This window comes from Populus alba, chromosome 8 (genome assembly GCF_005239225.2).
Source record: "Populus alba chromosome 8, ASM523922v2, whole genome shotgun sequence".
Classification (NCBI taxonomy): domain Eukaryota; kingdom Viridiplantae; phylum Streptophyta; class Magnoliopsida; order Malpighiales; family Salicaceae; genus Populus; species Populus alba.
In genome coordinates this window covers 9,510,756-9,536,374 of record NC_133291.1, presented here as the reverse complement: position 1 = coordinate 9,536,374, position 25,619 = coordinate 9,510,756, and the positions used below count along the sequence as shown (strand labels likewise).

The 25,619-nt window shown below is 34.8% G+C and overlaps 2 protein-coding genes, 1 long non-coding RNA gene and 1 pseudogene across 4 annotated transcripts; 3 read left to right on the top strand and 1 right to left on the bottom strand.

The window, feature by feature from the left end:
- Positions 1–158: 158 nt before the first annotated feature.
- Positions 159–3,883, bottom strand: LOC118054431 (heat stress transcription factor A-8). The gene is made up of 3 exons (XM_035066027.2): positions 3,372–3,883; positions 574–1,614; positions 159–377 (listed from the first exon to the last, which is right to left on the bottom strand). Exons 1-2 carry the CDS (start codon positions 3,579–3,581, stop codon positions 643–645), a joined length of 1,182 nt encoding a protein of 393 aa, XP_034921918.1. The 5' UTR covers positions 3,582–3,883; the 3' UTR covers positions 159–377; positions 574–642.
- A 718-nt stretch (positions 3,884–4,601) lies between these two features.
- Positions 4,602–6,790, top strand: LOC118054420 (uncharacterized). 2 transcript variants are annotated; one of them, XR_012170641.1, is made up of 5 exons: positions 4,602–4,932; positions 5,021–5,092; positions 5,397–5,523; positions 5,737–5,868; positions 5,941–6,790. It is a non-coding gene; the product is annotated as an uncharacterized lncRNA (long non-coding RNA). The 2 variants fall into 2 exon arrangements; XR_012170640.1 differs by having other exon boundaries at positions 4,602–5,092.
- A 776-nt stretch (positions 6,791–7,566) lies between these two features.
- On the top strand, positions 7,567–9,568 carry LOC118054411 (caffeoyl-CoA O-methyltransferase). The gene is made up of 5 exons (XM_035065986.2): positions 7,567–7,790; positions 8,136–8,221; positions 8,493–8,637; positions 8,891–9,022; positions 9,100–9,568. The coding sequence occupies exons 1-5, from the start codon at positions 7,737–7,739 to the stop codon at positions 9,388–9,390; spliced, it is 708 nt and encodes a 235-aa protein (XP_034921877.1). The 5' UTR covers positions 7,567–7,736; the 3' UTR covers positions 9,391–9,568.
- A 10,063-nt stretch (positions 9,569–19,631) lies between these two features.
- Positions 19,632–22,758, top strand: LOC118054404 (alpha,alpha-trehalose-phosphate synthase [UDP-forming] 6-like; annotated as a pseudogene).
- Positions 22,759–25,619: the final 2,861 nt, after the last annotated feature.

Genomic DNA, 25,619 nt, shown 5'->3' with positions numbered 1-25,619 from the left:
TCATTTGCCGGTGAGACTTTAGCCAAGTAATACGAGTTTTGATTTGCTAGGATATCCTCTGTATGGACAGGATCTGTGAAGCATCGTTAACAGGCCGATGGTGTTTTGGGATCATCACGTACGATGAAAAATGAAGCAAACTCATTTGGATTACAATATATAACCAAAAGGATGGCTCAATCACAGTACCAACCTACACATGGCTCCGCGTATCAGTGCGGCAATGCCTGTATATTTATATATGATCGAATGCTTATATCATCTTAGAATACCGTTCTATTAGGTAACAATATGCATCGACTGTATAGCATTGTTGAAGTTTACAATATATAATGTATGGCGTCATTTTCAATGGAACAAAACACGGCGCCACAAATCTGTCAATGAACAAATAAAGAGGAATCAGCATATAGGAATTAAACATTGACATTGCTGATATGAACATGACAATCTTAAATACTTTGAAAGACAATGCAATCTCAAGTAATAAAAATGGCATGTATTGTAAATAACCTTCTTTTTTTTTTAAGAAATGCATTCTGAAGAAGAAGAGGCTAGGGAGAACCAACTTACTTTGTCTAGTTAAAATTATCCATCCAATATCCATGTAACTTTCTATGTAGTTTTCCATTGTACGGTATGTTAGTGGTTTGTCTCAGAAGCCAAAAGACCCATCTGCTTAGTTAGAATTTCCAAGTTCTGAGGCTTCTCGAAGTGAGGGCCTTCATCAGTAGCTTGGTTTTCCAAGTTATGGTACTTCTCCATTTGTTCAATTAAATCTTCAAAATCTTGAGATCTGTCCAGCTGTGTTCCTGGAACTGCTGTTCCTGTATCAGTTTCAGCATCAGTGGGCTCTTCATAATCTGTTTTGGAATCTTTAATGTTTGCAACAAAAGGATTGGCTAAAAGCAGCTGCTCCCAAGCACCATCATCTGCTAATTCTGGTAGAACGAATGGGGCGTGATTTTCAAAACCCAAATTTTCATCCATAAGCAGCTCCGTGAATTCTGAACTCAAAAAAAAATCTTTCATCCCATCAGAAGATGGGTTAGATTCTCGTGGATTTTCTGGACCAATTGGTGGTGCATGCATGAGCTCAAATGTCCCATCCACTGGTGGCTGGTACCTTACTATCATCCCCTCAGAAGACAATGGCTCAGCATCATCTGCAACCTGTTCCACGATGCTTCCTGGCTCAGCCATCCGCCAATTATTTTCCTTTTTGTGTAGTAGCTGAGCTAGAAACCCTGGGCTTTTTTGCATTGCCATCACCAAGAAAGAAAGCATCTGCTGCTGATTCTTTTCCATTCCCTGAAGCCGATCCCTCAAAAGGAGCAACTTATTGTCTGCAGTTTCCTGGTGCTGGCTGAGCTTAACCAACTCCTGCGTCAGTGCAATTTTACCTGTCTTTAGGTTCTCAACTTCCTTCCAGAGACCCGCATTTTCAACGCTTTCATGGTGTTCAACAGAGTTGTCCTGCTGCTGCACTAATTTTCGATTGTCTGTGCCCTGTGAATTTTTCCTCCTGCTGATATTCTTTAACAAATGTTTCTGCCCTCTGATAAATCCATCATTTGCAAATTCCCAGTGATCTGTATCGATCTTTCTAAATCCCTGAAAGAAGTTCATAATTATTAAATTCTTGAATAAAGCATGTTATTTTGGATTTAACGCATGCACATGCACCCACCACGGGGCACGGGAGGATGGAGGATGGGGGCAGGATTTACATGTATAGCAACTGAACTACGCTATTCTCTACCATAAACATTGGTTGCACTGCACAATTTTGTCACAAGAAATGATATCCCAAAGTTACACACAATTTCTAAACACCCTCAAGCTTCTTATACACGTTATGCACAATGATTCCTCAAAGAGAAATTTTCAGAAACCATTTTACAAGGCCAAAGGCCCAAAAATATCCTAACTTCTTACAAATATCAAACAAGATGGATGAACAAGGAAAAACTCTGGGAATATTGGCCAATTTTTGCTTTACTTCCTGTTTCATATAGTTCTAGATTGTTATGAAATCGATTGGATAAAAACTTCTGTAGAAACGTAAGTTTAATTTTTTTCATTCTCACAGGAGCAGATGAAGGCTAGTTAGCATATTTTAAATCGGTTTACAAGCATAACTGTTACATATGAAAAGATAATGCAATACAATATTTTAGCAAGATTCATTTTCAAATAATTCATTCAAAGAACAAATTAGCAACTATGTAATTCTGAACCTTTGTGTCCACTCTCTTTGTTTCTTAGCTTGGTCAGATTTGAACCCAAAGAAAATGGAAGTAGAATTGTCACAATTTTGTACTCAAGAAAGGGGAAATGGTACGCATTTATGTGGGAAGAACAGCAATCAAATGGAATCATTCCTCTTTTACATGTGCACAGTTTGCCACCAAATCGCTGCTTTAAAGATGCCCAGAGGACACCTACGGAATGGTGATAGCTGTAACAATATCAGTCTTAAGTCGTAACTTTAATCTATCGCCACTTGGACATTTATAACTCAGGTTAATGAGTCTATACACTGAAATTCTAACTGGTGAGGAGTTAACTGGCTCCTGTTTTTTCCATCGCATCATTTCCTCCAACACTGGATGCCCGCCCAAGCACATGAGAAAGAAAAAAGAAAACACAAAAAGAATTGCTTGTAAAGGACGACCTTCATAAAAAACATATGATGAGTAATGTATCAGGAAAAACACAAAGGGCAGGCTATGAAATTTGTGACGGCTATCTTTCAGGATAGATGGCATGCAACAAGCAATGTGTAAGATCTTTATCGATCTTATTGACCACACATCACTGGAATTGCTTCACTGCCACATGGGGACAGCCTTAGTTTTATCCTCCCTCTATGTAGATGAATGTCAATGTTCTAGGAAGACAGTCTTCAACCAAAGAACCAGCAAGCTAATAGCAATTAAGAAACTATATCTTGGTACTATTTACCATTATTAAGAATCTAAGGTGTTGCAACGGACAATTTCACATTGCATTTCAACAATCTAGAAATACACATACAAGAATATCATCTACTTTCAATTCAAAGATCAAAATGCAACATAGAACAGAAACTATCGTTTGTAACAAGTTCACACTGCTTTGAAAAATCAAACGATTCTTCATGTCACCGACGAGAAATTAACCCGGAATCTGAAAATAGTCTTCAAATTATTTTTTTTATATTCAAGAAATTTCCAACATCCACTTAGAATCAATCAATCAATCAATCAAAACCCCACAATTAAAATCCAATGACAGAGTCTAAACAAGAAAGAACCAAGCGAGAGAAAAGCAGTCCATTAAAGAATACAACGAAAGAGAGCAAGAGAGAAAGATAAGAGAGAACTTGCATAGATATTGAGCTGTCTGACAAAACTGGAAGAATTGCTGTGCTTGAAGTACTTGGGCAACAAGTGGACACAGAATTCAGTCATGTCCCATATGACAAAGCTGTCATTGGTTTGGCTCCATGAGATTATCGAATTTGTTGACTCATCACCTACCATTTCATAGCATTTCTTCAAGAAAGGAGCCACCCCACTATCGCTTGATTTCACCATTACTGAAAAACACCAACAGATTTACTCTTGTTGGGTTCTGCAGAAGACTTCCTCTTCTCTTTGGATGGAGAAGTCAAGATATATATATATATAATCTATCTATCTGAGACCCGAGTCCACTCCAGGGGATGAGAAGGCAAAGACAGCAAGGGTATGAAGGGAATATTATATGGATGGTTGTACGGAGTGGGGGATTCCGATAGGATTCTGTAGCGCGCTTCTTGTCTGTCTTGACAAGTTTTGGGGAGGTTTTCTGTCCTACGGTTGGGGGCCCAGGGCTCGTCTGCAGTGAGATAGTTCTGAGTTCGTGTCTAGTTAATGTTTGCATTTTAAATGGAAAAATATCTTAAAAAATAATAGCTATAATTTTTAAACACTCTTTAATAATATTGAGTTATAAATATAAAATTAATGTTAACATTGATGTATAAAACAAATACACTGTTTGAGAATTACAAGATAAAACAAATATTATTATTATATAAAAAAATCATTAGGATTTATATATATATATAAAAAAAACACTTATATAAAAATCGCAAAATTGTTTGATTATATATTGTGTTGAGTAAAACAAATATATTTAAGCAATGACATATAAGGATAAACATTGAAAAATATGTATTCATTGATATTTTCAAACACGTGTAAGTGCCAGAGAGTATCTTAATAATTGCACATATGATTTAAAAATCTTAACCCATTCTATCTCCTTAGCACAAAAATAATAATATAGACGAGGTAAAGTATTTTATATATTGCTCCTTTGAGGGGCGTCTCTTTTGGATGCTACTTTAAGTATTGGTGTCATCATGACTCATGAGCACAGAAACTTTAGGGAGCTAAACCTAACTCAACGGTGATTAATCTTTTATCAAAGGCCGCTAGCTAAAACGGGTGGGCTCCAATCCAAACTCATTATGACCTTGCTGGGTTTGGTTAGGGCTTGCCTAAGCCCACTATTCATTTGGTATGGGCTCAGATTAGGTCTTAGGAGACATAAACAAGGAGAGCTTACATTCTTCCCTTCAAACTCTCATCATCTCTTGTAACTTCCTTACAGAAACATATACAGCCTCGTAGGTTCCCCATCTCCATTAGTTCTTAATTTAAACATCGTAAAGTTTTTTGAACCTGTAAAAAAACTTGTTTCATAGATACTCGAAAGGCCGAAATTCAGGAACCTTTAATAACTCAATTGCAAAGCCAGTAATCATACATGGAAAGGCTTATAATTCTCTTGAAAAAATTTCAACTTCATCATCAAACAGGACCGGCGGCTGGCCACAACGTTGGTGGTCGATCAGTGTAAAACATGTTTTTTCGAAAGAGATTCGTCATCTTCTTGCTTGTAAGAGTAATTTATTTTGTTTGGAATCCTCTTTGCTATAATATTTCTCTCAATGACTGAAAAATATATGGTATATATATGAAACTAGTGCCTTTCCTGGAGAGCATGAACACCACCTCAAGGAGCTACGAGAAGCAACAGCTAAGAAATATAGCAGCTTGTAAGTAATAAGTCTGGGTGAAATTTCATTAAAACCTGATCGTTTTTTTTTATATATTTTAGTCTAACATTGAGAGTTAATAAGCTACGAGTTGTAATGCAAGCAAAAAATTAGATTAAAGAAATATTCGAGTGATCTGAAAACATGAATATATATACAGGCTACGAATTCCAAATCAAGAAAAACACATGAACACTGATCACAATCAACTTATTAGCTAGGGTTATTATTTATTTTAAGTACGTTTACGAATTAGAGTGGTTGTGAAGTGTATCCTTGATTGTTCTTTGAATTTTCATCGCAGAAGTGAGATGTCTGTTCCTATCGATGCTTTTGAAAGTCATGAATCCCAACAGGACACTAGAGATTGGTGCTTTCACAGGCTATTCTCTCTTCTTTCCACAGCACTCGCCTTGCCTAAGGATGGCCAGGTAGGCAGCTCTACGTTGCATTCAAGCTTGATTGATCTGTGCCATTGATTGAAGAATAAATATAATCTAAAAAAAACAAAAACCAAAGTATAACATCCTTTTATTTTCGAGGTAAGATCATCGTATGCAAATGTAACAATTAGTTATACACTAATCTTCATTACGATGAGAGTATTAATATATATTTTAGAGTGATTATAGTTTGTGCTATAGATAACAGCAATAGACACAAATCGAGAAGCTTTTGAATTTGGATTGCCATTCATTCAAAAGGCTGGAGTGGAAGATAAAATTAAATTCATTCAATCAGATGCCACCTCAGTTTCAAGTGAAATGCTCACCAAGGCAAGCTTTTTAACTTTTCTTTCTTTTTTCTAATTCATGGGCTAGTTTAACTAATTTTCACTTTTATTTCAGGACAAACAAGCAGCCAGAATTTGACTCTGCAATCGTTGATGCTGACAGGTCCAAGGCTGCTGCCATTGCAGCCCTTCACTTCCTCTCATTATCTCTCTACATTTCTCACAATCTCTCTCTCTTTGCTCTTTCTTTTAATGCCTATTTATTGGTTTCAATGACAGCTCCTCAATAATGGCTGCACATGGGTTGATATATTTGTCAATGATGAAAGCAATTACCATTTGACAAATGATAACCCTACTTCTTAGGGTAGGTTGCACATTTATTCCCAGGCAAATCCCAACAACATCTACAAGAATTATCATGAGCAATTACTGAAACTGGTTAGAATTGGAGGGGTTGTTGTTTATGACAGCACGTTGTGGTTTGGCTTCGTTGCAAAAAAAGAGCATGGGGAGCCAGAGCGTATGAAGAATTCCACGACGGATATCAAGGAATTCAATAAACAGCTAAGTTCCGACCGCCGTGTGGAGATTTCTCAAGTTTCCATTGGTGATGGCGTTACATTTTGCAGGCGACTTTACTGAAAATTTATCTCAAGCAGATCCGGGTCGGTTGTTTGATGCTGTTGCGGGTTGATTAATAGTCATGGTTTCTTTGGTCGATGGCCATTACGGCATCGACCTAAGTTGCAGGTTCTGTGGATCGGCAATTCTGCCAGTGTTCCGCGCCCATCATGTTCGTTTGAGTCTCTAAGCCATCTGCTGTGTTGTGTTCGAATAGTCTTCGTCGTGATCTCTGCTATATCTGTCTGCCAGTGTCTCTTTGTCATTGATCAAGGCTATTTTGTTTTGTTTCTCCTATGCTTCGCATATATATAAGAAAGAATTTATCCCTTTTTTTCTTATATCCTGCTACCGACACCATGGGAGAGGGAGAGAGTGACATGATAGAAATTATTTGTTTGAAATTGTGGTTGAGTATATTTTTTTGTTGAAATTTATTTTTAAAAAAGAATTTGTATTGTTTTTAGGTATTGAAGTTAAAAATAATTTTGTTTTTAAAAAAATATTATTTTAATATATTTTTAACTAAAAAATACTTTTAAAAAATATATTTATCATACTACTAAATATTCCAAATAAATAAAGGAAAGACAGAGAGATAATGCTTCCCTTAACAAAAATAATAATAATAATAATAATAATTTGAACTTTCATCCAGATTTGAACTTTGGAATATGATCTTGTTACAACTTTGGAACATGTTCTTAGCATGCGGGCATTTTACTTTTGGATAGCTTTTGTATTCGATAACGTGTAGTGTAGCGTATTTTTAAAAGATTTTTAATTAAATTATTATTTTTATTAAATTATTTTTTATTCTTGATATTACTATGTTAAAATTATTGACAAACATTTAAGAATATTAATTTAATATTTTTAAATAAAAAACAATTTAAAAAACAAATACCCATATGGTCTCTTCTAATAGTACGTTTGGAGAGCGTTTTATTGAGTTTTTTTATTTTAACATATCATGTAAAAAAATATTTAAAGAAAAATATCAATCTAATATATTTTTAAATATAAAACAATTTAAAAAATAAATTATAGATATAAAAAGTAAGGTATCACTTTAACAGACACCAATAAAGAAACGTAAAATTATCGGTTCCAGCTACCATCTCACACTGGTGGTGAAGTGATTGAGTGATAAAGAAAAGGAATCTTTTGAACAATTAGCACACGGAGTTTGTTCTTTAAATTGATCCATACAGCTAACAAGGGAGACCGAGCTGATGATCTAAGTCGGAGTCCCTTGAGCCCTAGGCTGAAGAAACCAAGCCAAAAATGGCTTTCGTTTTACCTGCTAAAGGAATCCTCCAAAGCGAGGCTCTAAAACAGGTCTCCCTCTTTTCTCTTTTCTCTTTTCTCTTTTCTCTTTTCTCTCTCACTGTGTTTATAATAATACGTGCTAAGTTCTTCTATAATCACTATCACTCCCCTAACCAGCTCAGAACAATAAAATAAATACTCGTTTTCAAATCTTCCATGCACTGTACTTTGTTTTTCTAAAAAAAATTCAATTGATGTTTTGCAATTTTACCTTTTCTGCATTAATTTGATTATGTTCATATTGATCGCTCAGTATAAAACATGCGCATGATCTACCTGCTTGTAAGAGTTGTTTATTTTGAGTGTAAGCTCCTTTGTTCTAATATTTCTCTTAATTTCTGAATAAATATATAGTATATATACGAAACTAGTGCATATCCTGGGGAGCATGAACAGCTCAAGGAGCTACGAGAAGCAACGGCTAAGAAATATGGCAGCTTGTAAGTGTCGGTGCAATTTCATAAAAGAAAATAATTTCCTTTTTTTCCTATTTCTAGTCAAATATTTAGACTCACTACGAGTTACAAGTGCAAGCAAGAAAATTACATAAAAAAACGTTCAAGTGATTTGAAATTGAGTAAGTTACGAATTCCAAGGCACGAAAAAGACGTGAACAATAATAATCAAGTATTTCTGGGGTTCTTTCTATTTTGATTATGCATCTCTGCGGCTTGTGAACTGAATCCTTTTCCTTTGAAATCTCCATTGCAGAAGTGGGATGTCTGTGCCAGTTGATGAAGGGCGTTTCCTGTCAATGCTTTTGAAATTAATGAATGCCAAGAGAACACTGGAGGTTGGTGTTTTTACAGGCTACTCTCTCCTTTCCACAGCACTCGCCTTGCCCGAGGATGGCCAGGTAGGTTATTAACATGTGAAGAAAGCAACAATTGGCTTTAAGATACACAACGGCGTTCATGCTTGATTTTTGCGACTAATTAAATGACCAATAATACAATCTACTTAAGAACCATAATCCTTGTTTTTTTTTTTTCATTTTTTGAGGTATGTTCAACAACGTATTCAACAGTAGTTATATCTGCACTGAGTTATTTTCTCTGTGATGAGAACTGGCGATCATGTCTTTAAGAGTGCCCAGTTTGTGCCTATAGGTAACAGCTATAGACAAGCATCGAGAAGCTTTTGAAATTGGATTGCCATTCATTCAAAAGGCTGGCGTGGAGGATAAAATAAATTTTATCCAATCAGAAGCCACCCCAATTCTAAACGAAATGCTCTGCAATGTAGGCTTCTCATCCTTTCTTTCTTTAATATCTTTGCTGATGTGCTAGTTTTATGATTATCTTTGCATTTGTTTCAGGACAAGCAGCCAGAATTCGACTTTGCGTTCGTTGATGCCGACAAGTCAAGCTACAAGCACTATCACGAGCAATTATTGAAATTAGTTAAGATTGGAGGGATTATTGCTTATGATAATACGTTATGGTATGGCTTAGTTGCAAAAGAAGTAGATGATGAGGTGCCAGAGCCTTTGAGGATGGTCAGGACAGTCATAATGGAGTTCAATAAACTTCTGAGCTCTGATCCCCGCGTGGAGATTTCACAAATTTCCATCGGTGATGGCGTTACACTATGCAGGCGCCTTTGCTAAACATTTACCCCATGCAGATTTGAGATCTCTCTCTTTGTTTTTTTTTTTTTTTCCTCAGGGGAACCCACTTATCCCTAATAATGTTAGCACGTTCTGTAAAACTATTTTATGGGAGCAGAACAAATAAATTATGTATTCTTATAGCAGTTTAATTTCATAGTTCGTTGTCAAGCTTAAATTTTCTATTGACGTGACTGAATTTAGAAGTTTTTTGTTTTCCAAGATATGTTTCAAAGCCAATCCCAAGGGTGAGATGGACAATTCTGATGGTATTGCCTGCTGCAGATGCTGATGTTAGGGTGGTGACCAGAAACTCTGACAGGAAGGCGGGATTGGATGGAGGTGGCGAATTTGGGGTTTAGATTCATGCTCAACCTAGTCCTAGATTGATGCGAGATCTCGAATGGAGGGATTTGGGGAGAATACCACTGGTCAGAAAAGGGAAGGGGTGAAAAAAAAAGAGGAAAAGAAGAAGAAGAAGAGGGGCTCTCGGTTTGATATTTTAGCCAGGATATACGAGGAGTAATTTAATATGCAATCGGACACTTCTGCTACTCTAGTTAGTCAAGCACAATTTGCTAAGCTAAAGGCCGAGCAGAAGGGCCCAATGAAAGCCCAGTATGAAGTTAAAAAGGGAGCTTCTTGATTAACCCAATTCATTTTGATATACACTCGTGGATATTTAAAGTGATGATAAGAAACCCACACCGGGGGCCCATTATGTGTACGGTAGCCCCAATTTTTCAATTAGGTAAGCCCAATCTGAAGGCAGAGGGATGTTGAGGAACTCAATCCTTTGTCTCTGTGGTTTAATGCAGCGGTCTCTTCTATTTTGTATGACGAGTTTGATGGTAAGGAACTGTCAAGCCACAAGGCATAAACTGTCTATACATTTTTATATTTATAGATCAGTCAATCACGTGTATTTTCAATTTCAGTCAATCAAATGTGATTTTTCAAAATTGAAATTTTATCTCCACCAATTAAGTATTTTTCTTCACAACATGAGTCATTATTAATATCATCTCCCAACCCAACGCCCTTGTTAAATAATTTCGTAATTATACTCAATTGGTTGAAATTAAAAAATACGGGTATTTATTTGACTGAATTTACAGTATATATGCTTCTTTTTTTATGAATTGGTGATATATATATATATATATATATATATATATATAAGGTGCAAATAATAGATAGATTTTATCCCTTAACTAATTTGAGCTCTAGCCTGCCAACCATCATGCACAAGGTGCACCCGCGTCTCGCAAATTGAATCATTGGCAACTTCTCGTAGAAATGATATATATACTTTTTGGGTAAACTTCTTTTTAATCCCAAAAGATATATAAATGATCCACTGTACCACTATAGTTTAAAATTACTCAATATTACCCTTGTAATTTTCTTTTGAGGAACAATGTTATCCCTTGTTGTTTAAATAGCAAAAAAAAGTTTGTTTTTCATTTTTTTATTACTCTTTCATTTCAATGTATCAAATACAAAAAATCAGCAAGCACCGGGCTGGGCTTGCACTTCAATTTTGTTGTCGAAAAAACAAGTTCATTACATCTTGTGGGACACCTTAATAATTACGTAATGTTATTCATTACAAAGTAATGAGGATGCTTTTGTGTAAAAAAATTTCAATTCATCGTAGAATTCTTCTAGAACAAGTGAACGTCGCCTGTTTTTTGCATTCATCAATGAATCCTGAGTTAAAAATAAAATTAAAAAGTAAAATATTTTATTTTGCTCAAAGGGCGAACCCAAAAGTTTTTAGTGCTCTACACTTTTATTTGGGTCAAGAGGGACACAAAACGACTTAAATCAAGAGTGATATTTGATCTGTTGAAGATATTTTATTAAAGAAAGCGATTAAGGTGGAGTTTGGGAGTTAGGTTTGTTATTTTTTAAAGTGATTTTTGTACTAAAATGAATTAAAATAATATTTTTTTTTTATTTTTAAAAAAATTATTTTTGAGATAAATGCATTAAAAAAGATTCAAAATACTAGCGAAAAAAAAAAATTAAAATATGGTTTTCACTGATATTAAAGGAAATTCAGCCTTTTTTTGATATTTTCTTTTTTACACGCTTATTTATTTTTAATTTTAATTTTTTAATATAAAAGAATTGTTATTCACCACTTATTTTTTAGATAATCATCATTTATAATATTTTTAAATAAAATTTAAATTTATAATCATTTCATCATCAAAATATAATACCACATTAAAAAAAACTAGCTTAAACTATTGCGCATTCATCTCCATGACTTAATTTTCAATCTAATACTAAAAATACTAGAAAAAAAGAAGAGGAAATCTAAAATCAGAGTGAGCAGGCCCCACTACCAATAAAAAATCATTCAATTGAGACGATTTTGTTATGATTCAAAAGTCTTCGTTTCATCACCTCAGAGATTTAGAAAAGTTCAAATCTTATTTGTTAAGAAGCCGAGTTAAGATTAGCTGAGTGTTCCAGTTTCGTGTCATCTCAATCAGGTGAAGATCTTGATATCATGTACGAGTTCGCTCTGCCTTCCCAGATGCCCAGTCGAGGCATGATCTTTATTTTTTCTTCTCTCTTTGTGCATATGATAAGGGAATCTCTTAGCCACAAAAACGTCGCAGTTTGTGCTTCCTTCCCAGATGCCAGGACAGGCATGATCTCCTTCTTTATGCATAAAATAAAGGTTTCTACTAGATTGGTTAGCTAGTAGATGCCTTTTGGAATGGCGTATTGCTTCTCAAAGAGGAGATCAGCGAGGTAGATGCTATTTTAAAGAAGAGTTACAATGATAAAATAGCATTTTAAATAGTGTAAATATATATTTTCTTATTTTATTTAGCACTCGCTTTATACCATGTAAGACAAGCATTGAAAAAAATTAAATTAACATTTTTTTTATTTTTAACTTTCCGCACCGCGTTGCCGATCTCCCACTGACTGATATGATGCTGAATCTTTATTGTAAAAGATTTTCACGCTAGCTTTAAAGAAAGATGTTTCCTTTTATCAACTGCAGACTGTGGCAGCAGGAGTGCGCAAAGGAAAAAGCGCCAGCTCGATCATAAATAGATCCTTAGCCCACGAACAGCAGGCCTCGCTGTACTTTTTATTTTATTTTAAATAATATATATATTTAAATCAATTTATACGTTAATCAAAATTAAAGCAAACCTCATTTATCACCCCCACAATAATTCCAAAAAAAAATAAAAAATAATTGACATCACAAGAGCCAGACATCTCTGAAGCACCGGTGCTGCTGGACTCGAGCAGTAACTAAGCAAGTGTTTTTTTTTTTTTTTTAAAAAGAAGACTAATGATTAAGCACCGACAGATAATTTACCCCTTAAGAAATCTTATCATTGAAGGTCAAAAAGACCCCCCTCATTCTACGAACGGCTGATTACTAGCCATATTTTATAAAAGAAAAAATGGCAAGTCAAGTTTAACTGATTGCATAATTTACATTATCCTCAGGAAAGTCAACTTGCTAGATGTATGTCCACTTTATTCTTATTCCACGCCCACAACGTCGTTGATCACGCCTGGCTTTAGAACGATAACTTCAATAAGAAAAGAACTCTGTAATTTAAATCCTGAAACTATATATATATATATATATATATATATATATATATATATATATTATATATATATATATATATATATATAAACAGCAGTATAACGCATCTCATTTCCAAGTAGTAGAATTAATCAATCTATGTAATCTTAGGCGCCTGTAAACATTTTCGACTCCTAGTACTGTCGAGTACAGGTGATTGATGTCTAGGTTTGTTCACCATCCCGCGTCAGGTAGATTTCTTGATGGTCCCTGTGTAGGAGTACTGTCTGGGTGCATTGAAATCTGGGTTTTCACATGCGATGAGCTCTCTCTTCTGAGATGTTTTTCGCAGGGAGGACTTTTTTGGGAATATTTAATGAAGCTGTGATGCTATTTTGCAGCGGCGAGATTTGTGACGGGGGCGCATTTGAATCGCTTAAAAAACGTGAATGCTCCGTCGTGTCAATGAGGAGATGTTATGATTAATTAATATCCTTGTAGCTTTCTACCATTTCAAACCAAACAGTAATAAAGAGAGACGGCAAGGGTGCTCGAGTGGAACAGTGTTGGAAAACAAGTGGTGTATTACGTGTGCGATGAGCACACGCACTTCTTTTCGGCTCCTTTTTTTCCATGGAATGAAAGGTTTCAATTGGAGATTTGAGTTTTGACAAAGCCAAGGTTTCCAGTGATAGCCACTAATACAACGAGCACTGATTGAAATATACGTTTGGTCCGTAAGACTTTCATCATACTGCTGTTGTAGTTTTCATTTGGTTATCGTTGTCCTTGTTTTTATAATTTTATATTCAATATTTAACCCAACAAATTCAATTAAAATACATATTTATAAAATAAATATATTATTCATGGAGATAAGTCGATATACACATAAACTAACTCCATATATAAATATTTAACCTAACAAATACTAGCAGCTGTTCAATTAAAATATATATTTATAAAATATATTATTTATAAGATTAGTTGATATATATATATATAACCCAATTATTATCGTGATAATACAATCACAATTTCCGATGTCCATTTAGTTATTGGAAATCCTCATCTGGCTAAAAAAAAAAACGAAAAAGAACAGGGGCTGAAGATTTATCACATGCTAATTGGAGCTCCTTGGTTTAATCATGGGATAATTATAAAAAAAAATTACATAATTTGATTTGATTTTTTTATATACTTTTTGATGAAGGACTGAAGATAATGAACTCCTTAGTTCTCCTTAGTTTTTTTTTTTTTTTTTTAAAAAAAAAAACCTTCTTGAGGAAGGGCTGAAGATTTATCACCTGCTAATTGAGCTTCTTAGTTTAATTATGGGATAATTACAAGGATTCTTCTGTAATTTGATGTAAATTTTATTTTTTTTCCTTATACTTTTATAAATTACATTTTACATCTTCATGGGAAAAAAAATCAAATATTGTTGGGGATATAAATTTTTGTTAAAAATATAAATTAAATAATAAAAAATAAAATTTATAAAAATATAAAAAAAGAAATAAAACTCAGAATATACAGGAGTTTTTGTGATTATTCCTTGGATTATTTGACGCAAATAATTCTTCCGTGTCCGTTTCCAGGCATCACCATCAACGAACCAGTGCGTTGCTTCCCATGCGTCGGTCACATATCAACCTGCTGTGTACGAAGGTAACGTCATTTACACTTCAATTAATCTTTATTTTCATTCTATACTCATAATGAATTTTACGATAGATCATATGGCCCACGTTCTTATTATATTTGATATAAAAATAATTATATTCTACTAGTAAAAATGTTAATCAAGATTATTTCAACTAAAACTTGATGCTTAAAGCGTTCATTTTTTCTTAAATTTCATTGCTTTTTATTTATTTAATTAAATAGCGGAAAATATTAAGAAAGAATAGTTTTTGTAGCGTTAAAATCCTCACGAAGAATAGTTGGATTGAATTGATATATAAGCTAGTTTGAAACGTTCTTTGAAAATTGATGGTTTGATATATTTTTCTTGTTTTTCCCAAGTCCTCCCTAATAAACAAAATTTAGAATAATAATTCATTATTTTCATGCTCTGTCAAGTGCTGAGCTCTAATATATACAAGTTTGATAACCTCTTAACTCAACCAAATACTTAATCCAAATTTGTACAGGTTCAACGAGCCAACATATCTATTATTTTCAGACTTAGTTAAATATTAAGCATAGACATTTGTGAGTCTAGCTTAATTTTAAGCTTGATTAGAAATATTTTATTTTTACAAGTAAAAAATATTTTATCCTAACAAGATATATATATATATATTTAACTCATATGTCAACCTTTTCTCCCTTGATGAAAACAAGGGACCTCGAAGGTAACCCCACGAGACACGAGACAAGTTGGATTTTTTTTTTGCTAGGAAAGATGTATATCTACTTCTAGGATTTCTTATAAAATATAACTATGTTTTCTCTAACTTAATTACCATAGAGTTTTTATATTCCAGGAAAAAGATTTTTTATAGGCATGAAACATAATTCATCAGTCATTTCTCAATTAATAATATATGGACCAAATTACACGAACCAGAAGATTAATAATTTTTCCTAAAATCCTGGCCTGGCCTCCAAGAATAAAATTAGATTTTAAAAAATAAAAATATACAATAAATGCAACGCCTTCATAGACAAAAACTTGAAATCAACCAATGAACTTCTTTATATATTCAGCAGGGTCACATGCTGGAATTTTCATGCTCTATCAATCCACGACTAGTGTCTAAAAAAAACACGCAAGGCGTCTCATGTTTGTGGTCCATCGATCTGAAAGATGTTGCAGAGCTCAAATTCTAACTAATTGCAACCATCAATCACTGTACTTATAGAAAAAAAAAAATATTAGCTGACTTTTCTTGTTTAACAGTTTTCCACCTGCTTTCATTTTAATTTCACTTGAAAGATACATGTATCTGGCTTCTTTTTTATTAATTCCACTTGTGTGTGTGTGTGTGTGTGAGATTGTATATAACTAAAAACAGTATTATAACAGCGGAAGAGTTTAACATTAAAAAAAATGACAGCGATAACAAACTATTTATTCCTCTCGTACATGGCACTACCTTGTACCCAGCAAAGATGCTTGATGTTATCCCTTCTCTACTGTCCTAACCATTTTCTTATCTCAATCTAGAGTGTGGTTTTTAATTAAATATTTATTATAATATTTTTTTACTTTTTTATCTTTAATATCACATCAAGACTATAAAATAGTTAAAAAAAATAATAATTTAACATTTTTTTCATATAAAAAATCTAAAAACCCAAATTTAACAACAAAAAACAATTTTATTGCGAGGATGTTCGGGAGTGTGTTTACGGTTATTTTTTATTTTTTTTACTTGAAAATATATTAAAATAATATTTTTTTGGTTTTTTTTAAAATTATTTTTGATGTTAATATATCAAAAATAATATAAAAAATAAAAAATATTAATTTTATAAAAATTTAAAATAATTGTTTTTAAAAAATTAAAGGAACACGGTTGTATTCCAAGGTGCCGCAGCCTGCGGCTGGTAAAATAGTTTAATACCATCCGCTCTCGGAGAGGAAATGCGCAATGGCGTCGCCGGTTTTGCTTGTGGTTTCCATGCAAATTCAAACAAAAAATGGCATTCATGTGACACGTGTCGTCTTGCCCCTGTACTTATTCGTGCTTATCCACTTATATCAATTTTTTAGTAATCGCTTGCATTTTTTACTTTGCTTAACTTCTCAGGCGTGGGTCCCATTTGATGACGTGGTGGATAAGACAGTGTGACGTCCAGCTATTGTTGTTGGGAGTTGTAGCAGCGATGGCGATTTGCGACGATCCACTTCCAGGAGATCCCGACCCAGCCCCCACCCTCCCTTCACAGTGGTGATAGCATTAGTTTTCAGCTGATTTGATGCGAGACGGGATGTCATCAAATTTACCTTTTAATTAGAATAAAATGTTCTGGTTTTAAAATATTTCGACATACTGTTTCAAGATTTAAAGTAAAATAAAATTATTTCGTTTTATTTTATTTTTTGATTTGATACGAAATAATATTTCGGTCATCCTCCAACTTGAATGATACAGCTTGCCCAGACCCGTGCCATCCTCCAGCTTGCTCGCTCTCGATGCGCCCAGAGGATTAGGTGCTCTTCGGTACTGACAAGTGACAGTTCATGCTTTAACGCGAGGGAGTTCATTGATGATAATAAACATACATTGAGATTATTACATATGATTTTGATTTTATCTAAAATTGTCTCTTTTGATTAAAAATATATATTTAATATACCAAGAAACCCTTGATTATCACGCCTTGTTTTTACTTTAGACTGTTAGCATGTTTTTTAAAATAGAGGCTAGATAAATATTAAAAAACATCCTCGATCATCCAAGGAAAAAAATGTATCTCTTGTATAAGATTTCTCTCTTCTTATTCATGTATTCTCATTGTTTTAGAAATATTTTTTTTTTATCAAAAACATTGTTTTGAATAAAATTTTATCTTGATTCAAAAATCAAATTTTAATAGATAATATGAAAAAAAAATCATGATTCAATAATTTAAAACTAATTACATAAATAATAATCGATGTTATAAAAATTATTATTACAAAAAGTAAATATTTTATTTTATTGAGTGCTCATGATCACATCTCTAAAAAAATTATATATTAAGGTTAATATATAATAATTAACAAAGTAATCATTAATATTATAGTAAAAAAGTTAAAATTTTATCTGGAAATTACCTGGTGTTCTTCTATTTTCGGAACAAGCTTATTTTCTTACAAGACAAGGAGACAAACACATTAATGTTTTACGAGGGCATATCCTCAAGAACACAGAGAGAGAAAAGGCAAAAGAAACAGCAAGTTCCAAGCTGTACTCGATTCCTTTATAAGCAGTCAATAAATATCAACCACATTAATTTCTCATAACAAAACAACAATTGGAACCCAAACAGCAGCGAATTTCATCATCGTATACCTTAAAAAAAAACACCAGATATTTATTTTCCCCCTCGGGAAACATCCGATAAATCGGTAAATAACCGAGACGCGGATCTCCGAGCATCCTGTCAACGGAGTTCTGGATAATTTGACTGAAAACTTGCAAAAGCAAGTTGTAGTCGTAATAGGCCACGCGGTACTCATCACCAAGACAGCTCCTTTTCGTTTCAGAGATAATAATAAATAATAATAATAATAATAATAAACACCACCACCAAGGCACCAACACTCCTCTTCCGTGGGCGGTCCCAGAGCCCAGCACCATTGTGGCGGACTCACCTAAAAACAAAAGGATAAGAACCATCTACGAGAGACCCTCTTCCACTATCTATATTTTACCCCGATTCCTACCGTTGGATCAACATTTCTTTGTACCCATCTAACGACTGTTATAGCTTCTCACTTTCCACACGTATCCTGGGATGTTTTATCTTGGCACGTTAAAATACGAAGAGCTGATTACGAATCAGTCCTTGTTGTTATTACAACTGATCAATTAGTCCCGATGGTATTAAAATATAGTTAGAAAATTCCTCCTATTCTTGTCAGTCCATTTTTCTAGAGACGTGTTCTTCCTTTTTCAAATTTCTTCTGAGCTATAAACTTTTATTCGCTGATTCTAATTTTCTAAAATATTAAACAAAATAAAAAAGAGATTAACAAATGGAATAAACTATAAACAGATTGAAAGAAAATAGAGATTAAATACATGATTTTTATAATTATGTATTTAGATAATTAAACCACCCATGTGGATTAATTTATAGTTTTATTTAACCATAGTGACCAACTATAACCAGATTAACATGAAAAGCGAAGTTGGATTTTATATTGTTATTTTAACTTATTACTTTTCTCTCTAACCCTTGGTGTTGCAAGGGGGCAAGATCAATTAAGAGACGACTTACTTCGTTCTTGGTTCTTGGTTGGGCTGTTGGGTTATTTTTTTAAAATATTTTTTATTTATAAATATAAAAATAATTTAAAATTATAAATAAAATATTATTTTTTAAAAAAATTATTAATTTTAAAAACACTCATCAGTCATATTTCCCATCACTATTAGAGAGATAGAGAGCTCTTCAAGGATGCCACACAAAAAAAACTTATTCTCTCTCTAAAAAACGGAGTTTAGGGCTCAGAACTTATTTATTTTTATTATCTATTCTTGGACTCATGGAAGGAAAATTTCTATTTTGAAGAAAGAAACTTGGTAATTTTCTTGAACCGTTCCTGGTTTGTTTTTTTTTATTTTTTTTAGGTGGTGGGTGTTCGAAGCTCGAAAGTTCAAATAAGTGGGCAAGTGAAAAAAGAAAAAAAAAACGAAAGTCCTGTAACAATCTCTAGTGGGATAATATCTGATAGTTGCAGCAGTATATTTTCCTTAGCTCCATCCATAATCTTGAATCTATTCCATTTTTTTGTTTCTTTCTTCCTCTCTCCATTTTTTACCTGGATGGGTAGCTGAGAAACTTGCTTTCAATTTATTTATTCAATCTTTCCTATTTCCCCTTCCTTGAAAAATTCCCTTCATTTTCACACAGCTTTCTCCTTGCTCAATGAAGTGGTGGTGTGGTGGTTGGTCTTAGTAGTTTCTGCATCTCTCTTGCTCAAGTGCTACTTCAGATTTCAAAGTTATTTCAGACCTTGCTTTTCAGTAATTTATACTCTTAGTATTCAGTGAATCTTGAAAAGGGTATCTTCCAAATTTGTAATTCTTCTTAATTGTTGTCTAATTAACGTCCTGGTTTACAAGAAGTCACTGGTAACTTATCTGCTAGAGTCTTGAAAAGGGTATCTTTCACTTTGAAACATTTTTGCTTAAATGAGAGTTTTTTCTTGGCCACAGTGAAAGAAAACAGTATAAATTAGCTAAAGAGATGGTGTCAAGATCATACTCCAATCTCTTGGAGCTTGCCTCTGGCGAGTCTCCATCTTTTGAGCGCATGAACCGGCGAATTCCACGGATTATGACGGTGGCGGGCATCATGTCCGACATAGACGATGATCCATCAGAGAGTGTCTGCTCCGATCCATCATCCTCTTCAGGGCAGATGTATCGAATCATTATTGTTGCCAATCAGCTGCCAATAAGGGCACAGCGAAAATCGGATGGCAGTAAGTCTTGGATTTTCAGCTGGGATGAGAATTCACTGCTGAAGCAGCTGAAAGATGGTCTGGGGGATGATGAAATTGAGGTTATTTATGTTGGTTGTTTGAAGGAAGAAGTTCACCTTAGTGAACAAGAAGAGGTCTCCCAAATACTTTTGGAGACCTTCAAATGTGTGCCAACATTTCTCCCGCCGGATCTTTTTAGCAGGTATTATCATGGGTTTTGTAAACAACAGTTGTGGCCTTTGTTTCATTACATGTTGCCCTTGTCACCGGACCTAGGGGCGGTTTAATCGGTCACTGTTGGGCAAGCATATGTGTCGGTAAATAAGATATTTGCTGATAGGATTATGGAGGTGATTAACCCGGAGGATGATTTCGTATGGGTTCATGACTATCATCTAATGGTGTTGCCTACTTTCTTGAGGAAGAGGTGTAATAAGGTGAAACTTGGGTTTTTCCTTCATAGTCCTTTCCCTTCGTCTGAGATTTATAAGACATTGCCTATTAGGGAAGAGCTTTTGCGAGCCCTGCTGAATTCTGATTTTAATTTGGGTTCCATTACTTTGACTATGCAAGACATTTCTTGTCTTGTTGCAGTAGAATGCTTGGTCTTTCCTATGAATCCAAGAGAGGGTACATGGGCATTGAGTACTGTGGTAGGACTGTAAGCATCAAAATTCTTCCTGTTGGTATAGATATGGGTCAGCTTCAGTCGGTGTTGAGCCTTCCAGAGACCGAAGAAAAGGTAAAGGAGCTCATTAAGCAGTTTTGTGATCAAGATAGGATAATGTTGCTGGGGGTGGATGACATGGACATTTTTAAGGGGATAAGTTTGAAGTTGCTGGCAATGGAACAGTTGCTTGAGCAGCATCCAGAGTGGCAAGGGAAGATAGTATTGGTGCAGATAGCGAATCCTGCAAGGGGTAAAGGAAAAGATGTGAAAGAAGTTCAATGTGAGACACATGCTTTTGTGAAGCGGATCAATGAAAGATTTGGGAAGCCTGGATATGATCCCATTGTCTTGATTGATGCACCATTGAAGTTTTATGAGAAGGTGGCCTATTATGTTGTGGCAGAGTGTTGCTTGGTCACTGCTGTAAGGGATGGAATGAATCTCATACCCTATGAATACATAATCAGTCGCCAAGGAAATGATCAATTGAATAAGTTGTTGGGACAAGAACCTTCTACCCCTAAGAAGAGCATGTTGGTCATCTCAGAATTTATTGGCTGCTCGCCCTCCTTGAGTGGAGCAATTCGCGTGAACCCTTGGAATATCGATGCAGTGGCAGATGCAATGGACTATGCCCTGGAAATGGCTGACCCTGAAAAGCAACTCAGACATGAGAAGCATTATAGATACGTCAGTACCCATGATGTTGGGTATTGGGCACGCAGTTTCTTTCAGGATTTGGAGAGGACATGTCGCAATCATTCAAGGAGGAGATGCTGGGGTATTGGATTTGGATTGAGCTTCAGAGTTGTGGCGCTCGATCCAAACTTCAAGAAGCTCTCAATGGAGCGCATTGTGTCAGCTTACAAGAGGACCACAACTAGGGCAATTCTTCTGGATTACGATGGAACACTAATGCCTCAGGCTTCTATTGATAAGAGCCCATCCTCGAATTCCATTGGCATCATAAACAGCTTGTGCAGAGATAAGAACAACATGGTTTTCCTTGTTAGTGCTCGAAGCCGCAAGAAGGTTGCAGAATGGTTCTCTCAGTGTGTGAGACTGGGACTAGCTGCAGAACATGGCTACTTTCTTAGGTAAATTGGTGCAGTTTTTAAACTAATTCCAAATACTAGGTTTGGAGGTGGTCCAGTAGGAAATTGACGATGATGATGTGGTTGCAGGCTAATGCGAGATGCAGAGTGGGAGACATGCGTTCCTGTAGCAGATACCACTTGGAAGCAAATTGCGGAGCCTGTGATGCAGCTCTACACTGAAACGACAGATGGGTCTACTGTTGAGGACAAGGTGCACTAGTATGGGTGTTATGAGGATGCAGATCCAGACTTTGGGTCATGCCAAGCGAAAGAACTTCTTGATCATCTTGAAAGTGTTCTAGCCAATGAACCTGTTACAGTCAAGAGCGGGCTGAACATAGTGGAGGTTAAACCTCAGGTTTGCATTATATATCCTTTTGTTATGTTGTCTTCTCTGTTTCATTTTGTTGCCTGGATTTACATCTTGTGGGCTTGCCTTTGAACTGATATCATGTCAGCTAAATCCTTAGAGATATTTGGTAGAAATTCTACGGGAGTGGTTGGCTTAATTTGCAATTAAACCTCTTGACAAGCTTTGGTACTGCTGGTGGTAGTGATAATAATGAAAAGAAACCCTTGAGCATGCATTCCATCAACACTTCTCACTCTGCCTTGAATTTTGGGCCTATTTTAGATTGATCGTGTTGCATTTTCACTGATGAGGGGTGGAAGAATTATCATTTTGACAGTAAATCTGTACTATCTCATTGAGAGAACATCTACTTGGTGTTGCATAATTTGCTAATTAATGATTGATACATCAAATGAAAGAAAACTAGGAAAGGTACCGGATTAAAATTTAAATAATAAAAGCAGAAAAGGCTGAAACCATGTGGGGTTAGGTATTTATCGGAATATATCGGTCGTTAGTTCATAGCTTGTTATCTGTGCCGATACAATATTTTACTCTCCACCATGTTGGCCGTTAGGGCACTTCTTTCTAGATGCGCAGGGTGCATAAGAAATGGAAGAAAGAATGCTTTAATTTTAAGCTTAGGTTCACAGCTTGCACAGGCATTCTTCTCTCTAATTTTTACTTGGAATTTGGTGACTTATCTTGTGAACAATATTTAGATATTTTCTGCCTCTTTTTACGCTTGGGAGGCAACATTCTCACACTAAACAGCATTTCACGTAATTCAAAGATTACAAGCTTTCGATCGAGAAGCTGTCATGATCTTAGAAGATTTTCGCCCTAAAAGGCTGCTTGTTCTGTTTTAGGGTGTCAAAAAAGCCAAAAGGGACTTTGTAGCCAAACGCCTACTCTCCGAGTCCATGCAAGAAGAATGAGAATGCTCACCGGATTTGTTGTTTTTCATTGCATGCACTCGGTTGATGCGAGATGTAGGTCTGATTGACGAATCTGTGAGGTAAATACGACTTCTGATTATTTGTTACAAGCCTCCAATCAATTTGCGACAAGTCAAAAAATGCCGATGTTTGCTTTGTAACATGGTTTCGAGGTTCAAAAAAACGCGCCAGTAAGGCTAAAAAATATTTACAGCGCGACTGCGATGATCACACGCATAGAATTGTTAGGTTTGAATGCAGAAGGGCATTGGCCCTCTGTTTCAGAACAGACTCTCACAGAGTAGACATAGTGAAAGGCGAGCTCTCTTTGTTCTACGTGATTAGGTTTGAGCCCTGTATTTCTAGCTTTCTTTGATGTGAACATTATCAGTCGTTATTTGAGAGAAAGATGTGCAACCGAAACTCTTTCGTCTTTGATCTCAGACTAGTGGAAGTTGTAAATATATGTTCCTGCCATCAATCTGTCGATAGTTAGTTTTTGTGCTGACTGCCTGCGTCAAATTCCCTTTAATTTGGAAGACTAGGATTAGAGTTTATAAAGAAGAAATTTAGAATAGAAGATGATTATATTTATTTGAAAATTTTGATAATTTTTTACATTTAAACCGTGTAGAGTTTTATATCATAGCTATTTAAATCCAGATTGGCTTGACCTGGTGGAAAACCCGATTGAGATGTATTTTTTTGGCAATTTTTTTTTTTAAGCTAGATATATTTATATATATATATTATATATAATATATATATATATATTTTTTTTTAATCGGGTTATTATTTTTTTTATTATATAAATCTTGATTTTGTAATAGATGAAATAAGCTGTTTTTATTGTGAAAACCTATATTTTATATATTTTAATTTAAAAAATCATCATAAAACAGTTTTAATTAAATATATTTTGTTGATTCGGTGCATTTTCTCCCATAAAATGAACGGTGGTTAACACGCACGAGTGCAAGAAAACCTGTCTCCATGAGGCTGTATGCAGGCCACCAATCTTATTTGCTAAGACGGTAGGCATTCATCCATGCCGCCATGGTAAGTGCATGCCAAAGCAAGGCGAGAAGAGGACTGTTTCTTCCTGCGGATATTCCAAGGATAAACTCATCTGGCCCCGTAATACAGAAAAAAAAGGCTAATTATATTGTGGAATTTAACCTTTTCTGATGTGATTTGTCTGTCCAATGTGCTTGTCTCCGGGCTCTTTCTCCTGGGTGAGTTTGGCAGTCTGCAGATTCTGGCATTCTGATATCCAACGCTATGAATCGCTTCTGTGCAGTGGTCTGTAAGGCTTCCAGTGCACTATACATTTATATCTTGACTGCTCTCTTGTTCATTTGACTTGTCTATGTCTTGCAAACATTTTAAGTTTTCCATATCTCCATACAGGCACACAGATGCGCTGTCCTTCAATCCGTTCCTCATTCTGTCGTTTTGTCATTCCGGCTCCGACCAAATTCCTTTTGCTGCTATGTAATCGTCCTTCTAGATATATCATCCATCCGATGCTGGATCATATTATCAGTTAAACAGTTGATTTACCTTGTCTTTCAGTGTTTGTTTTTATCATTTGGAACATAATTTACTGGTTAGGGGTTGCTTTCCTGAGTAACTAGTGTCTCGTTAGTGGCTGGAGATCTGTAACTGGCGATGTATCTCGGAGAATATATGCTAATGGACAAAATGTGGAATGATGCTCGTTGAGAAAAAAATGTATGGCCTAGTTGAGTGTTAGTTACGTATAATTTTATATTTTTTTTGAACATGATAGAAGTCAAAACCTTTTCCTTGTATAATAATCTCGAGAATGTCAAGGAAAATGGCAGGAGTACATCTTGATTTGCACGCATCATATATAGAGATGTTGGTTTCTCTATGATTTTTTGAAAATTATACGCAACCCTTGAAAATTATACGTAACCCAATTCTACCTTCTTCTTCTTCTTCTTCTTCTTCTTTTTTTAATTATTATTTGTGGCTAACCCTTGAAAATCTAGTATGCATGGCCAGGATTTTCCACAAAGAGATAGTAAGAAAATAACATTTTTATGAAGACGCACTAGTTCAGAAATAAGTATTTAATTTAAAAAGACTGCATGAAAAAAGCTTAAACAAACCCTAGTTGCTAAAATGAAAAATGGGTTATGGTTTGTGTTTTTATAATAACTTTATTATAAAAACATACCCTTATTTGATATTTTGAATATATAAATTGTGTTTTTAATTAAATGGGGCTATGCATGAAAAACAACTTAAACATACCCGTTATTTAGAATAATTTCTCCTTAAAAAGTTGAATTCTTTAATAATAATAGGCAGCTAACCCATCTTGATCTTCAGGTTTTTTTTACTCGTTATTATATTCAATTTGATATTTTGAATAAAAAATTCTATTTAAAAACTTAAAATTATGTGGCGGGTAGC

What these genes read in the sequence shown, in the direction of transcription:
- LOC118054411 (XM_035065986.2), top strand. Translation starts at nt 7,737, where the DNA reads ATGGCTTTCGTTTTACCTGCTAAAGGAATCCTCCAAAGCGAGGCTCTA. An exon ending in AAAGCGAGGCTCTAAAACAG is followed by an intron (nt 7,791 to 8,135) that starts GTCTCCCTCTTT and finishes ATAAATATATAG; the next exon opens with TATATATACGAAACTAGTGC. An exon ending in CCTTGCCCGAGGATGGCCAG is followed by an intron (nt 8,638 to 8,890) that starts GTAGGTTATTAA and finishes TTGTGCCTATAG; the next exon opens with GTAACAGCTATAGACAAGCA.
- LOC118054431 (XM_035066027.2), bottom strand. Translation starts at nt 3,581, where the DNA reads ATGGTGAAATCAAGCGATAGTGGGGTGGCTCCTTTCTTGAAGAAATGC. An exon ending in TCAGACAGCTCAATATCTAT is followed by an intron (nt 1,615 to 3,371) that starts GCAAGTTCTCTC and finishes AACTTCTTTCAG; the next exon opens with GGATTTAGAAAGATCGATAC.